At 45.9% G+C, this 16081-nt stretch overlaps 1 protein-coding gene across 3 annotated transcripts in view; it reads right to left on the bottom strand.

Moving 5' to 3' along the window:
• Nucleotides 1-1929: 1929 nt before the first annotated feature.
• Nucleotides 1930-16081, bottom strand: part of Ino80 (INO80 complex ATPase subunit) — a 74828-nt gene continuing 60676 nt past the window's right edge. The window contains exons 28-35 of one of the 3 annotated variants that reach the window (XM_090318586.1): nt 15624-15696; nt 10816-10974; nt 9965-10067; nt 9275-9363; nt 6771-6926; nt 6367-6526; nt 4598-4879; nt 1930-2614 (exon numbers count right to left, since the gene is read on the bottom strand). In XM_090318586.1, coding sequence (XP_090174712.1) covers nt 2397-2614; nt 4598-4879; nt 6367-6526; nt 6771-6926; nt 9275-9363; nt 9965-10067; nt 10816-10974; nt 15624-15696 — 1240 coding nt within the window. In that variant the 3' untranslated portion in view covers nt 1930-2396. The remainder of the gene's footprint in view (nt 2615-4597; nt 4880-6366; nt 6527-6770; nt 6927-9274; nt 9364-9964; nt 10068-10815; nt 10975-15623; nt 15697-16081) is intronic. The other 2 variants (XM_090318588.1, XM_090318587.1) reach the window with 2 other exon arrangements.

Here is a 16081-nt window from a genome sequence, read left to right as displayed (position 1 = left end):
GGACCAAAGGGCTGGGACCCAAACCTCTCATTCCTCTCTTTACAGGAGAGGAATGGCTTCATCACACCTGGGGGAAGACACTTGAGGAGCACAGCTGACAGGTACCCAGAGAGGGGGGCACTGACCTTGGCATGGCTCTGGCAAGAATGTGCCAGAGGTGGAGATGAAAACGGGAGAGGACCCATCCTAAATGGGTCTGTGACTCACGGGGTCACAGCTGCCTGAGCAATGACGGCTTTGTGGCATGGCTAATTAGGAAACGGATGCTGGCTGGTTCTGTATGAGGCCTTGGTCACGTTTACCAGAAAGAAACACAAGGCCCCCAGTATCTGATAGGACTTACTCAGATCACAAAGCAAGAGATGCTGATCCTCACGAAGGATGAGCAGCAGTCGTCTAGAGCCAGCCCACCCAGGTCAAGGGTGCGCAGGGGGAGCCAAGGCCAGGGGAGGCCACACAGCCAGCTCAGGGACAGCACAAGCCCTGCCCGAGGTGACGCAAGAGCCCATCAGCTTTAGTTCAGTTATAAACACTGACTACGGCTCCAGGCTGGGAACCAGAGCTCTTTTCTTTTCAACTGATTACCAAGCTGTTTTCAAAGCATGGATGTCTCTAAAATTCCTGGAACATGTTTTACTGTTTTCTTTCATGATTCTTAAGTACAACTAACAGTGAGTCACTGGCAGTATTAAGATGACCACAGCTAGAGCGCTAGCCTTGAGAAAGCTCAAGTCAGTGTCCAGGCTCAAGTTCAAGCTCCAGAACTGGCAAAAAAAAAAAAAAAAGAAAAGAAAAGAAAACAAAAATACCACCATCTAACTATGCCTAATGGCAGACTAGGCCAACCAGCCAATCAGCAGGTCCTCTGTCCTAAGAACCCGTATGGATGGCCAGGCACTTGTTCAAGCCTCTTTTTACGGTCAACTTCTCATATCTGATTAGGATTGCCACTGAGAAAAAACATGTACGAATTCCTTACCCTACTAATCTCGTCCTCTGGGATCATAGGAACCATAGCAGGGAAATGCCTTTCTTTTATTTGGTCCCCAAGAAGAGGTACCTGCAAAGACCACAGACACCTGGTTTACATAAAATTATCTCACTCCATTTTATTTAAGATTTTTTTTATCCAGTTAGTAAAAGAAAGATGTGTCTCTCTTTATACATATGTACAAGTTCAGTTATAAAAATAGACAGCACATTCAAAGAGAAAAAAGGCTTGGCATTTTTCTGATTCCCTCTAAATAGCATCTGTACATAGGAGTCAGGATTTAGGAAGGGGAATCTTAATGATTTAAGTTAAAATGATCCCCCTACAACCCCTACTCCAAAAAATTTAAAAATCAATCTATCTAAACTCAATTCCGCGATTTTCAGGTGTGCAAATTAGAGGCTGGCCCCCGAGAAGCACCACCCGGACAGCAGGTGGCATGCCTCCCATCAGCGCCAGCCCTCTGCCCCCTCGGAGGGCAGCGAGCTCAGGCTGCCGGGGCCGGGAGGGTCGGTAGGCAGCCTGCTCCCTGCCCGCCTCTTCACCTCGCTCGTGCCTTCCCTTCCTTTCTCAGTGCAATACAGACAGTGCATACAGCCAAGCAGGGGGCTGAGGGCAAGGGTGGGGAGACTGTGCATTCAGGATGGGCAAAGGGGCGTCTGTAAGAGGGGCAGTGAGAATGTCCTGCTGATTAGGTGGCTCCTGGTCTCTTACTGGCTTCGGGGAGTCCCTTGGGTAGGAGCTGCTGCTACTGCTGCTGGTAGGACCTGAACGTTCCCTGGTGTGAACCACGCTGGACAGGGGAGGAAATGCCGGGAAAACCTCTGCCGGGAAGTCCGCGTCCTCCAGCCTCTGCCATCCTTACAAGCCACTGCCTTCTCTGGCACCCACTGTTCTATCTTCATTGAGGACACTGTTGCACTGTTGAGGACCCGGCTGGAGACCTGGGGAGCTGTGTGGAGACTGCTGACACCAGGCACACAACTTCCTCCTTTCCTAGCCCTCCAGGATATCTTACCCTCAAGAGATGCGTCCACGACGAGGGGTTCTCCACAGCACCTGCACAACCTTTACAAGGGGCATGGGCAGAGCCAGAGTGGAGCGGGGACGGAGACAGCACGCCTGAGCAGCTAAGGGGTCCACATCAGCCCTTCCCCGGCAAGAGGGTTAAGACTTGGACACAGAGTCCATCTGGGACGCTGCCGGGCTGAACCCCAGGACCCTCCTGTGGGAACAGGTGATGAGAGCGCTCATACCGGTCACCGCCTACCCTTGCTGCAACTAGTGCTCTCCGCTCTCTGACTCAGGATTTAAGATGCTGTGCCAGACATGCCATCCGAAGACCACGCGCAGGCCAGGGCTCTCGCCCATGGTGTGGCTGAAGGAAGCTGGCGGGTCCAGACGGTTACCGTCCTCCAGAAGGGTTGGTGCCTTTGCCCGGTTTCCGGACCAGAGAGTCTGAGGCTAGGCTGCTGGTCATGTGGAGGCTCTTGGGAGTCCCAGGAACATTATTTCCTTTGCTCAAAGGGGAACTTAAGGGCGATGAGGCGCTGGAAGGTCCAAAGTCAGCAAGGCCAGCAGGCCGGACAAGGGATGTCTGCAGAGGGCTGTTGGCAGAGATTCCTGTGGGGATGGAAGAAGACACAGGATGGTCCGTAAGCAGCAGCGTACGTGAGCTACCTCGGGGCTAGGGGTGCTGGTCGTGAGTCTGGGCTGGACGATGGAGCGGAAGCCCCTGCCTGCATGCGCTGTGTTCTTACGACATAATCACATCTGCATGCTGTACCTGTTCACTGTCTTTTTTTTTTTTTTTTTTGCCAGTCCTGGGCTTGAGCTCAGGGCCTGAGCACTGTCCTCGGACTTTCTCAAGGCTAGAGCTCTACCACTTGAGCCTCAGCACCACTTCCGGCTTTTTTCTATGTATGTGGTACCAAGGAATCGAACCCGGGTCTTTGTGCATGCTAGGCAAGCACTTTAACCACTAGGCCAAACTCCTGGCCCTTCACTGTCTTTTCAATAAGAGAAAACAACACCTATTTAGTTCTCCGCCTATCATTAGTCCATGCAGAGAGTGAGACATCCTCTTGGAGCTCTGGATAGAACAACACAATGCAGGACGGTAGGACTGCAGAATGGGATCTATAACTTTCTAGGCACTGCTTGTATCCTCCCCACCCCCCACTTTATGCACAGAACTTGAGATTCACTATTTCCTTCTAAATTTCACAGAAAATGTTTTCTTTTTTTTTTCTTTTAACCAGTCCCGGGTCTTGAGCTCAGGGCCTGAGCACTGTCCTTGGGTTTTCTCAAGGCTAGAGCTCTACCAGTTGAGCCACAGCACCACTTCCAGCTTTTTTCTATGTATGTGGTACCAAGCAACTGAACCCGCGAGGTTGGGCATGATAGACAAGCACTCTACCACTAGGCTAAACTCCTGGCCCCACAGAAGATGCTTTCTATTCCCATGACTGCCAAAAAATCCAACCTCAAAACAAAGCAAAACAAAAGAGGCTGGGAGTTTGGCCTAGTGGTAGAGTGCTTGCCTAGCATGCATAAAGACTGGGGTTTGATTCCTCAGTACCACATACACAAGAAAAAAAAAAGCTGGGCCGGGAGCAGTGGCTCATGCTTGTAATCCTAGCTACTCAGGAAGCTGAGATCTGAGGATCAAGGTTTAAAGCCAGCTTAGGCACTCTTATTTCCAATTAACCACTAGAAAACCAGACGTGGCACTGTGGCTCAAGGGGTAGGGTGGTAGCCTCAAGCTGAAGAGCTCAGGGACAATGCCCAGGCCCAACTTACAACCTACCAAACTCACTCACAAAAACAAAACAAAACAAAATGAACAAATAAACAAAACACCCCCTAAAACCCACAAAAGAACAATGGGCTAAGGCACTACACTTCCTATTTCCTGAATGAACGAGACTCACTGCAGTGTAAGAAATGAATCTTAGCACTTACCACAGACCATCTTCACTTGCTACAACCATCTTATGAGCTAATGATGCTGAACGGGTGCAGAGCTGTCAATGGACTCCCCACTTCTCTACTCTGATATCTTGAGTTCCACAACTATCATCATCCTTCATTTGTCTGTCCTAACAGCCACATCCCTTTTCAAACTGTCTGTAGTGATATGCACTGTGGTACTGAGGAAGAGAACCTGGGTCTTTGTGCATGCTAGGCAAGCATTATACCACGAGGCCAAACACCCGGCCCCCTTTTCTCCTTTCTGAATGACATCCTACATCTATGGCCTTCCCTTCTGACCTACCACCACAAACAGGCCTCCACTGTCTTTTCACTTCTCTGTGGACTGCCTTCTCTGTACACCAAGGACATGGCCCACACGTAACTCTTATGCGCAGTAGTAGGCAAGGCAAGGGATCATGTAGTTGGATGAACGTCAACTCTTATTAGCATGGACTTTTGGAAATGAGGATCTCAGAACATGGTTAACAGCTTGTTTCTGTCTTATCACAGCCACATGCACTTCAAAGGTGGTGCTGGACTAAGTCCAGAGGGCAGGGAGAGTCAAGATCGCTCAGCACAGAGGAGTGGAACCGAGCTGGGCTCTGGGGAGGGGATTCTCAGATGTTCTACCTGACAGCACTCTCGGGAGATCTCCGGGCTGTCCCTGAAAGTCGGCAGCCACCCTGGAATCCGCACCTTTAGACACGTTGTACCCATATGCGGCGTAGGCAGCTGCGGAGGCCGCCGCGGCCCCTGCCTTGGCTCCTGCCATGGCAGCGGCACTGCCCGCCGTGGACTTCCGGCTTCGGCCTTTCCCCGCTCCTTTGGCTGTGCTTCCTGAACCTTTGGGGCGGCCTCGGCTTCGCGCTGAGTGACCACGTCCTACGGCGGGCATTTCCTGAATAGAAATTCCTATGGGAACAAATGGCCAAAAGGAAAAAAAAATTAATCCCAAAATGTACCAGAATCTTCCCCTGAAAGGGAAAGCTGGCTCTTACTATATGTACATATTTATCTCTGGAGACACAGTCTGGCCATACTGCCAGGCTAGTCTTGAACTCCTGAGCTCAAGCAGCCCTTTCACTCAGCCTATGAAAGGCCACGACTAAGTATGCAGCACTGCACCTGGCTTCATGGGGACCTCTGGGGGAGGTCTCTGTCTTCATTTAAAGGGTAGATTACTATATCACACAGATTCACTATAAGTCCTAAATAAGTAATAGCTGGACTTTGCCAGATGCCTTCCTTCTGAGGAGGGGTTCCAATACCCCTACATATCTTCTTATGTTAGCCCTAGAACGTGACACCTAGAGCTGTCGCATATGAAGTTTAAAAACTTTTGACTTAAGAGAGTTAATGTTTACTTTCAACACCCTTCTTCATGTCGGGTAGCAAATCTAGGGCCTCTGAAAAGCTAAAACAGTTGCTCTAGCTCTGAGCTACAACTTCAGCTGTCCCCTCCTATTAGCTCACATTAGTTATAGAGGAGTTGTTACCTTTCCATATGCTTATATTTCAGTTCTACTTTAGCTTCCCAAGAATAGCTGAAGAAGAGAAAATATCCAGGAAAGCTAAAACTATCAAGGGCTGGGAACGTAGTCTAGTGGTAGAGTGCTTGCCTAGCCCTGGGTTTGATTCCTCGGTATCACATACTCAGAAAAAGCTAGGAGTGGTGCTGTGGCTCAAGTGCTAGGCATGAGCAAAAATTGTCCAAGGACAGTGCCCAGGCCTTGAGTTCAAGCCCCAGGACTGGTAAAAAAACCAAAAACAAAAAACAACCTATTAAGCTGGGTGCACTGGCTCACATCTGTAATCCCAGCTACTCAGGAGGCTGAGATCTGAGGATCATGGTTCAAACCAACCCGGGCACTAAAAAGTCACTGTCCTTGGGCTTTCTTAAGGCTAGAGCTCTACTTCTTGAGCCACAGCAACACTTGCGGCTTTTTTTTTAATGTATGTGGTATGAAGGAATTGAACCAGGGTCTTCATGCATGCTAGGCAAGCACTCTACCACTAGGCCAAACTCCTAGCTCCCTGAGACTGTTACCCAATTAATCACCAGAAAACCGGAAGTGGTGCTGTGGCTCAAGGGGTAGGGCAGTAGCCTTGAGCTGAAGAGCTCAGGGACAATGCCCAGGCTCAGCCCAGAGTTCAAGTCCCATGACTGACAAAAACAAAACAAAACAAAGGAACAATCAAAAGGACTCTGTGCAGTTCTATCACACCTATAATCCAAGCCAGTCAGGAGGCTGAGATAGGAGAATTGGTTCAAAGCCAGCTTGGCAGACAAATTCATGAGACCTTTTCCTTTAATCAGCAAGCAGATGGAACTAGAGACCCACGATTTCCATGCGTGAGCAGGGCAGGCCTAAGGCAGATGTGCCAGCAATACTGCTTACCATTCACAGTGTCTGAGACAGAGCCTGTTATGGAAGCAGGAGAATTGGTGGCTCTGGACTGAGGGGCTGAGGAGGCTGGGTCATCCACGATGACGAGCATATCGCTGCTACTCTCATCAGGGGGGATAGAGCCAGTGTGCAGCTCACTGCTGATGGAAATCTAGAAGGAGAAGGGGAGAGATCACTAATAATCTCAGTGCCTGCAGCCCCTGTACCCAAGTAGAAACAAGCATCACAGGGCTTGCCCAAATCGCTCCTCTCTGTCTGGCCTCAGGGCTGAGACTCATCCCACCCTGGCTTCTGAGTGCCAGCCTGTCCTTATTTGCTTTTCTCTTTAGGAACACAGTGTGCATTCCTGGGACGCAGACACTCTGTTGTGATGAAGGCCTCCAGAAGCGTCTCACCTCACTGAAAGGGCTGGGCATGGCTGAGTCCACGCTTATGAAGGAGTCGTCCCCATCTGCAGAGAGGTTGGAGTTATCCGCAGAAGGAACAAATGGGATCACCAGGTTCACACCCTCTTTTCTCCTTTTCCCATCCAATTCATCTTCCTTTTTCTTCTAGGAACACAAAGTTTGGGATAAATAGAAAACCCATGAGGATATTTCTCAGGAGAAAAATGGTGTAAGAAAGTAACAGTTTTTAGTCTTTATAAATGTCTTGGAATGTGTGAGAATGCTGAGAGCAGTTGGTCAAGATGCATTAAAACTGGGCACTGGTGGCTCATGTCTGTAATCCTGGCTACTGAGGATCACAGGTCAGAGATATCCTGGGCAAGAAAGACAGCGAGACTCTTATCTTCAATAAACAATAAAAGTCGAAAGTGGGCCTGTGGCTCAGGTGGTAGAGTGCGAATCCTGGCAATGAAAGCTCAGGGACAGCACCAAGGCCCCGAGTTCAGGACCCTTCCACCCCAACATGTATTGTATTTATGAACTGCTTTGTTTAATGGCAATTCCTGTGCTCCAATTACTTCAAGATTTAAAACAATGTCTTAATTACTCTTTAAAATGAGGTCTGGAGGACTAAACTCAAGGATTTATACATGAGTCAAACTCCTTGCCACTGAGCTACACCTCTAGTGTTCGGTTGTTTGAGACAGAGGTCTGTATGTTTGTTGAGGATGGTCTTGAATTATGTAACTGGCCTGCAACTCTCAAGCCTCAGCCTCCCAAGTGCTAGAATTACACACATATGTACTATGACACTTAGCTCTATTACTATGTTTTCTAGGCATTAAAAACTTGCAAGGAGTAAGGGAAGAGATACTTGAAAAGCTTAAACATATTTAATTACAAGAATACTTTTGTTGTTGTTGTTTGGTCAGCTGTGGGCCTGGGCGCTGTCCCTGATCTCCTCAGCTCAAGGATAGTACACTACCTTTTGGGCCACTGCACCACTTAAATGGAGGTAAGAGTCTCACAAGGGGCTGGGAGTTTGGCCTATTGGCAGAGTGCTTGCCTAGCATGCACAAAGATCCGGGTTCGATTCCTTGGTACCACATACATAGAAAAAGGCCTTCTGGAAGTGGTGCTGAGGCTCAAGTGGTAGAGCTGTAGCCTTGAGAAAGTCCGAGGACAGTGCTCAGGCCCTGAGCTCAAGCCCAGGACTGGCAAAAAAAAAAAAGAGTCTCAGAGATTTCTGTGCCAGGACTGGCTTTAAATCATGCTCCTCAGATCTCAGCCTCCTGAGTAGCTAGTGTTACAGTATGAGACATCAGCACCTGGCTACCACAGTATTGATGTTGGGGATCATACCCAAGGACTTGTGAAGGCTAAGCAGACATGGCTACGCACGCACACAATAGAGCAGGTTTAGATTTACAGTAAAATTGAAGAGTCTGTTTTACCCTGAGTGTTTACAATATGCCCGAGGAAGATTGGGTCATTGTTTCATCATTTTCTCAACTTACATGAAAGTTCTTGTTCTTAAGGGCTAAGTGGCTACATGAAGCAGTTCTAGAACCAAGTTAAGAAGGGTTGGGTTACAGATTAGGGACTTGGCATCACAGAATATGCTTGAATACATGTGGAAATCTCAGTGTTTGTATTCTCACTGGACCGTATCAGTATTATACTTGAAGCAGAGGTGATAAATTGTTAATTCTTATAATTCTGTACGTGAAAAAACTGTTTCTGAATTTAAAGTTGCATTTTACTTTAAATACCACAAAATAACAGGTTAATATTTGACAGTGAAGAGGCCTGGGGAAGAAGTAGAGATGGGAAGCCCAGACTAGTAGGATTTTCATCTTGTATTTTTAAGGATTTTTCAACTCTGCAAAAGCAAATGAGCATTAGGCACATCTTTAGGCTAAAAACATCTCTGATCAGGGCAGGTCCAACTGAAGATTTTTATTCTGTAACAGGAAGAACTGGCACACTCAGGCTGCTGGCCACCAAATCAACGGCTATGACCATACAGGCCCTTTAAAAGACTCTATGGATTTTAGGTCCGGGAGTTTGGCCTACTGGTAGAGTGCTTGCCTAGCATGCCCAAAGAAGACCTGGGTTCAACTCCTCGGTATCACATACATAGCAAAAAGCCTTCAGGAAGGGGTGCTGAGGCTCAAGTGGTAGGGCTCTAGCCTTGAGAAAGTCCAAGAACAGTGCTCAGGCCCTGAGCTCAAGCCCAGGACTGGCAAAAAAAAAAAAAAAAAAAAAGATTCTATGGATTCTAATAATATTTGCACTGACAGGTGGTTCCCATAATCAAACTGCCCCTAGTAACAGGATGGGTCTGTTGGGATACTATAGTTCTGACAAGGTTGCATCTTTTCTGATCTTGTGTCCAGAAGCCCAGAAATGCTTGGAATCACATACAGATGGAGATACAAGCCTCACATTCTGAAGTCTATTCTGTGAGCTCCCAGGTCTCCCAGCCCCTACCCACATCCAAATGGAGATACCTTCTCTGCATATTTTTCCCGTTTGCGCTTGCGTTCTTTCACTCGATTAGTTTCTTCCTGCTGCCGTTTCTCTTCTTGCCGCAATCTCACTAACAATGAAATAAAAAAAAAAAACAACAAAAAAAACCATGAGCTGATTTTCTTTTGTGGTGTTACAGAAGTTCTTGGAAGCTTACAGGACAAATCTGACAGTTAATACTCTGCAAAGTGGGAACCATATGGGGTAAGGGTCTGTATGCTTAAAGGAATGTGGTTCTTAAACTTCTCTTTAAAAAATACTGCTGTAGTCAAAAAATTCATTATTACTGATGGTCTGGCCAAGTGAAAACTATATCTGAAGTAATATTTATTTATTTCTAAAAGTACAAATTTTTCCGTGTGTGTGTGTGTGCATCCGTCCTGAGGCTTGAACTAAGGGCTTGGGCACTGTCCCTGAGCTTCTTTTGCTCAAGGATAGCACTCTACCATTTTATACCACAACAACACTTTGTTTTCTGGTAGTTAATTGGAGGTCAGAGTCTCATGGGCTTTCCTACCTGGACTGACTTTGCACTGTGATCCTTGGATCTCAGCCTACTGAGTAGCTGGGATTATAGGTGTGAGCCACCAAGTGCCCGGCTGACACAGTGCCTTTCTTTCTCAGATGTTTGGGGCTGACAGGAGAGGGCATGGAGCTGCTACAGTACGTACATTTCTTTTCCAACTCCTCGTCGTCTAGAAGAAGACTAACCACCTCTTTGGGTTTTAAGGTATCTGGTTTGAAATTCCCACCGGAAATCACCATCCGCTGAATCTAAGAAAGGGAGACAGAAATGTCACCTCCAGGTATTCATTCCCTCACAGGACATCCAGGATTCAGAAATATGTAAACTCCTTTTTCACCTGCCTGTCAGGAGAGGCCTCTGCTTTCTCTATTTCTTGTTTATCTGACTAGCTGCTCCAGATTATTTGTCTAACACAAAGAACAATGATAATTGCTTTGTCTGGGACTGCTGATGCCAAGAAAACCCAACAATTCGAACACAGAAAAATAAAAAAAGTATCACTGCGGGCCGGGAGTTTGGCCTAATGGTAGAGTGCTTGCCTAGCATGCACGAAGACCCGGGTTCCATTCCTCAGTACCACATACATAGAAAAAAAGCCAGAAGTGGTGCTGAGGCTCAAGTGGTAGAGCTCTAGCCTTGAGAAAGTCCAAGGACAGCGCTCAGGCCCTGAGCTCCAGCTCAGGACTGGCAAAAAAAAAAAAAAGTATCATTGCTTCAGCAACTCATACAACTTGGCATGCAGGTAAACTGAGAGTACTAGAAGAACTCAAAGACATCACTTCTTCCTTCCTCAGAAGGTGAATGCGTCGTATGGGGCAATCGCTGGCTGTAAGCGGACACACAAGCAGCAGTCAAGAGGGCTATCGTATAAGCCCTGATTTTATTTTCCATTCAGAAAAAGTCTATTTTCTTCAAGAACAATGAAAGAGAGACGACCTAGTCAATACAGTGATTTCCACTCATTTCTGGGTAGTCATCCTTTCCCTTGTCAGTTACCTCACTCTTCTCTTTGGCTCTCTGCAAAATACGCTCCTCAATTGTGCCTTTACAGATGAGCCGGTACACGGTAACTTGCTTTGTCTGTCCCAGGCGATGGGCTCTGTCCATGGCCTGCTGGTCTACAGTGGGGTTCCAGTCGCTATCATAGAAAATCACCTACAGAGGCAAGGTGAGAACACAGCAAAAACTGAAGCACTCTCAGGACAGGGCCAGAGATTCTGAGCGCAATCTCATCACTTACCTGTTGTTGTATGTTAGCTGTGTCAGATTTCCTTTTATACTAGGATGAGAAGATATACCTTCTCAGAAGACCAAGTTTTTCTTTCATTTATTCTGGTAAAACAGACACATTTCTTATCTTCTCACAGTTTTTATTTGAAAAGAACCAATAACAATGTATGTGAAGTAATGTACCTTCTACCTGGTGAATATAATGAAACCCTTCTATTAATTACAATAAAAAAATACGAAGAAAAAAAAGAAGAACCTATAAGCCAAGCCAGGCATGACTGAGGTGCTTGCAGCCCCTTCTAATTGGGAGGCTCAGCAAGGAGGATCATGTATACCCAAGAATTTGAGACTAGCCTGGGCAAATAGCAAGATTTCCCACCCCCCCACTCTTGCCAGTCTTTGGGTTTGAACTTGGGGCCTGGGCACTGTCCCTGAGCTTCTTTTACTCAAGGCTTGCATTATGCCACTTGACCCCATAGCATCACTTTTGGCCTTTTCTGTTTTTGTGTAACTGAGGAATCAAACCCAGGGCTTCATGCATGCCAGGCAAGCAGTCTACCATTAAGTTACATTCCTAGCCCAAGATCCTCTCTCTTAAATAGAGCAGTGACATTGATAGTTAATAATCTAAGTGGTGGGCTTAGGTGTAAGGGGGTATGGAAGCCTTTTCCTCAAGTACTGGGTCTGCCTTGCAAAGAAACAGGCAATTTTCTGGCAACCTCTTGCTTGCTCTAATAGGGTCATTTCCTGTCCCATGATTTCCAAGGATGGAATGTCTCAATGGAATGTCTCAAGGAACCCTGAGAGCTACTTGTAATTTTCTGAACAAAAAATAATCCCCTACCCTCTTCTTCCCCCAACCCCCTCCCCAACAATTATAAAATGTGCACCAAGTGATTCTAAAACTGTTATCCTTCTGGATCCCCTCCCTGCCCCAGTCCTGGGGCTTGAACTCAGGGCCTGAGCACTGTCTTTGGGCTTTCTCAAGGCTAGAGCTCTATCATTTGAGCCATAGCACCATTTCTGGCCTTTACTGGTACTGAGGAAGTGAACCCAGGGCTTTGTGCATGCTAGGTAAGCATTCTACTTCTAAGCTACACTCCTGGCCCCACCATCTGGATTCTTTAGTTCTTGTTCAATGAAAGAATTACTGTCCACAAGGATTCATGTCTTCCATGTGTCTAATCAGCAAATTTAGCCTGTGTCTTGACAGATCCCACACAGTCCCCCTGCCACCATCTAGGACCAGACCCTCATCACTTACATCCAGATCTCTAGTGCTGTTTCATCAGCAGGCCTCTTTGTCAGTCTACCTTGGGTTCTACTGTAGACTATACTCTCTCAGTTTTGCTTTAACAAACCAAGTCCAAACTCTGATGTAAGTAGACCCTGCTACATAAAGCCAATTCAATTCCTAATTTTTTTTTTTTTTTTTTTTTTTTTGCCAGTCCTGGGCTTGAGCTCAGGGCCTGAGCACTGTCCTTGGACTTTCTCAAGGCTAGAGCTCTACCACTTGAGCCTCAGCACCACTTCTGGCTTTTTTCTATGTATGTGGTACCAAGGAATCGAACCTGGGTCTTCATGCATGCTAGGCAAGCACTTTAACCAGTAGGCCAAACTCCCGGCCCCCTATTTTTTTTTTTTTAACACTAATACATTCCCATCCTCCATCCTCTTTTGCCAGATGAATCTCTTCAGTAGTCCTTACTTACATGACATTTGTTATGCTTCTATTTGCCTAAGCTGTTTCTCTGATCTAGAATCCCTTAACTTTCTTTTAAAGCTTTTTTCCCCCTTTATTTCTTTTAATGCTGATATTTGAGCTTGGACACAGGGCTTCATGCTCTTACTTGTTTTTTTTCCTCTCATTTTTTTTACTCTACCATTTAAGCCATGTCTCTGGTTCAGCTTTTTTTTTTTTTTAAAGGCCTGAGACTGGGACTTGAATTAAGAATCCATCACTTTTGCTCATTGGCTAGGACTCTACCAACTGAGCCATGCCTTCAGTCCTTGATTTCAGCTTTTTGCCGGCTAACCCGAGATAAGAAACTCTAAATTGGTCTGCCTGGGCTAGCTTGAAACCTCAGTCCTCATATCTGTCTCCTCAATGGCTATGAATAATAGACTTGAGACACTGTTGCCAGCTATATGGTTGATTGAAGCATTGAAATTTCTATCATCTATAACAATGAATCACTTTTCTGTTCCTATTCCATTTCTATTAGAAGTATGATGGCTAATCTGCTTACTATGAGCCTGGTCCTTAGTCTGCATACATAGCTCCTTAAATTTTCCCATGATAAAAATCTTGTGAATAGTTTCCATCGTAGGGTAAGAAACTGGCAGAGATCAATCAATGGGTAACTCAGTTTGACCTAACAGAAGCCCTCAGCACTACAGCAATGCTAGACTAACTTGGTTCTCAATTACTGTCTCTTATAACTTTACACACACACACACACACACACACTTTTTTGTGGGTCATGGTACTTGAACTCTTGGGCCTGGGTACTATCCCTGAGCTTTTCAGCTCATGGCTACCGCCCTACTCCTGGAGCCATAGCCCCACTTCCCATTTTCTAGTGGTTAACTGGAGATAAGATCCTCACAAACTTTAGTGCACAGACTTTAGTGCCTGAAAACGGACTAACTTTAAACCCAGACCCTCAGATCTAAGCCTCCTGAGTAGCTAGGATTACAGGCGTGAGCCACCATTGCTTGGCTTTTATGACTATTCTAATTACTTTGTATGCTATTTTAAAAACGTCATCCCTCTGTAAACTGCATCGCTATGATCCTTTTTCTACAGCTTAATATCATCCCTAATTTGATCCATATTTAAAGATGTAGTGCATTTTTCTGCTACTGTCTACAGAATTCAGACAAAAGACAATGGCATTGTAGGCTGTAGGGTTGAACTCTGGGCCTGGGAGCTGTCCCTAAGGTCTTTAGCTCAAGGCTAGTGCTTTACCACTTGAGCCACAGCGCCATTTCCAGTTTTCTGGTGGCTAGCTAGAGATGAGTCTCATGGACTCATGGTAGACTAGTTAACTACCAAAAGTCCAGAACTAGTGGTTATCGCCAATTAATCGCTCAAAAGCCTGAAGTGTACTCTGGCTCAAGTGGTACAGTGCCCTTTTTTGGGGGGAGGGGTTATAGGGTTTGAACTAGGCCTGGGCGCTGTTCCTGAGCTCTACAGCTCAAGGCTACCAACCTACCTTTGAGCTACGCCTCACTTTCCATTTTCTAGAGGTTAACTGGAGATAAGAGTCTCAGGTCCTTTTGTACCCAGATGGGCTTTGAACCTCAGATCTCAGCCTCTTGAGTAGCTAGGATGACAGGTTTGAGCCACTGTGTCCGGCTGCACTACATTAGACTTTATCTCTCACTTGGAGCCTTACTAGATAGAAATGTAGCATCCAGTAATTGTAAGGACAGAAATGAAACTTTTTTCCTTTTTGTCAGTGGTAGGGCTTAAACTCAGGGCTTAAGCACTGTCTCTGAGCTTCTTTCATTGAAGGCCAGCAATCTACCACTTGAGCCACAGCACCACTTCCAGCCTTTTCTGTTTATATGGGTTTTTTTTTTTTTATTCTACTTTTGTTGGTAACAGTACAGGGCCTCAGGGCTCAGCTTTTTTGCTCAAGGCTGGGGTATGAGTAACCATACCCCATCTCTAGCTTTTTGCTTGTTAAATGGAGATATGAGTCTTGTGAACTGTTTTTCTGGGCTGGCTCTGAGCTATATTTTTGAGATCTCAGATCATAGATCTTCTGAGAAGCTGGGATTATAGGTGCACAGGTTTATTTTACTTTTTTTCTCCTTACCAGTCCTGGGGCTTGAACTTAGGGCCTGGGCACTGTCCCCGAGCTTCTTTTGCTCAAGGATAGTATTCTACTGCTTGTACCACAGAGCCACTTTACGCCTTTTCTGTTTATGTAGTACTGAGGAAATGAACCTAGGGCTTCATATGTGCTAGGCAAGCACTCAAACACTAAGCCATATTCCTAGCCATTTTCTTACTTTTTAAGTTAACATTCTCACTGCTGGGTTATCATTTTTTTTTTTTTAAGAATTCTGAATATAAAAACAGGAGTTTGGGGGGCGGGAGTTTGGACTAGTGGTGGTAGAGTGCTTGCCTAGCATGCACTAAGATCAAGGTTCGATTCCTCATATACATAGAAAAGCTAGCAATAGCATTGTGGCTCAAGTGGTAGAGCTGTAGCCTTGCGAAAGCCCAAGGACCAGTGCTCAGGCCTTGAGCTCAAGCCCAGGACTGACATGAAATACTATAAAAGATTAATGAAACAATTGTTCAATTGTAGTTCCTATCACTAATCTAACTGGACTGCCTAATTTTTTTTTCTAGTCTGTTTTTATGGATATATTTCAAGTGCTTAGGACAGTATCTGACAGATGGTAGGTATTCAATATACAATTGTTAAATTAATGTATAAGCAACGTAATCAAAGAGAATGGATAAACAACATTGAAAAGCAAAACCAAAAGTCTGCATGGATGCCCTGCTTAAAGCAAAAGACCAAGTTATCTCATATAGTGTTCTCATTACTTACTGTATCTGCAGCTGTGAGATTGATACCCAGTCCTCCAGCTCGTGTGCTTAACAGGAACACAAAAATGTCATTCCTGCAGAAAAAAAAAAGGACAAGACAAAAGGTTCAAAAAATCTTTTCAAAAGAAAAAGCTGGTGCGGTGGCTCTCACCTGTAATTCTAGCTACTCAGGAGGCTGAGCTCTAAGGATTGCGGTTCAAAGCCAACCTGGGCACTAAAGTCTCTGAAACTTCATGGGGCTTGAACTCTGGGCTTGGATATTATCCTTGAGCTCTTCAACTCAAGGTGACCACCTTACCCTTGAGCCAAGCCCCAATTTCCCTTTCCTGGAGGTTAATTAGAGATAAAAGTCTCAGGTCCTTTTTTGCCGATACAGGCAGGCAGGCTGGCTTTGAACCGACTCTGAAACTCTTATCTCCAATTAACCACTAGAAAATGGGAAGTGGAGCTGCTGTGGCT

The sequence above is a fragment of the Megascapheus bottae genome, chromosome 25, assembly GCF_031878675.1.
Source record: "Megascapheus bottae isolate mThoBot1 chromosome 25, mThoBot2.hap1, whole genome shotgun sequence".
NCBI classification, from domain to species: Eukaryota; Metazoa; Chordata; class Mammalia; order Rodentia; family Geomyidae; genus Megascapheus; species Megascapheus bottae.
This window is presented reverse-complemented; position numbering and strand designations above follow the sequence as displayed.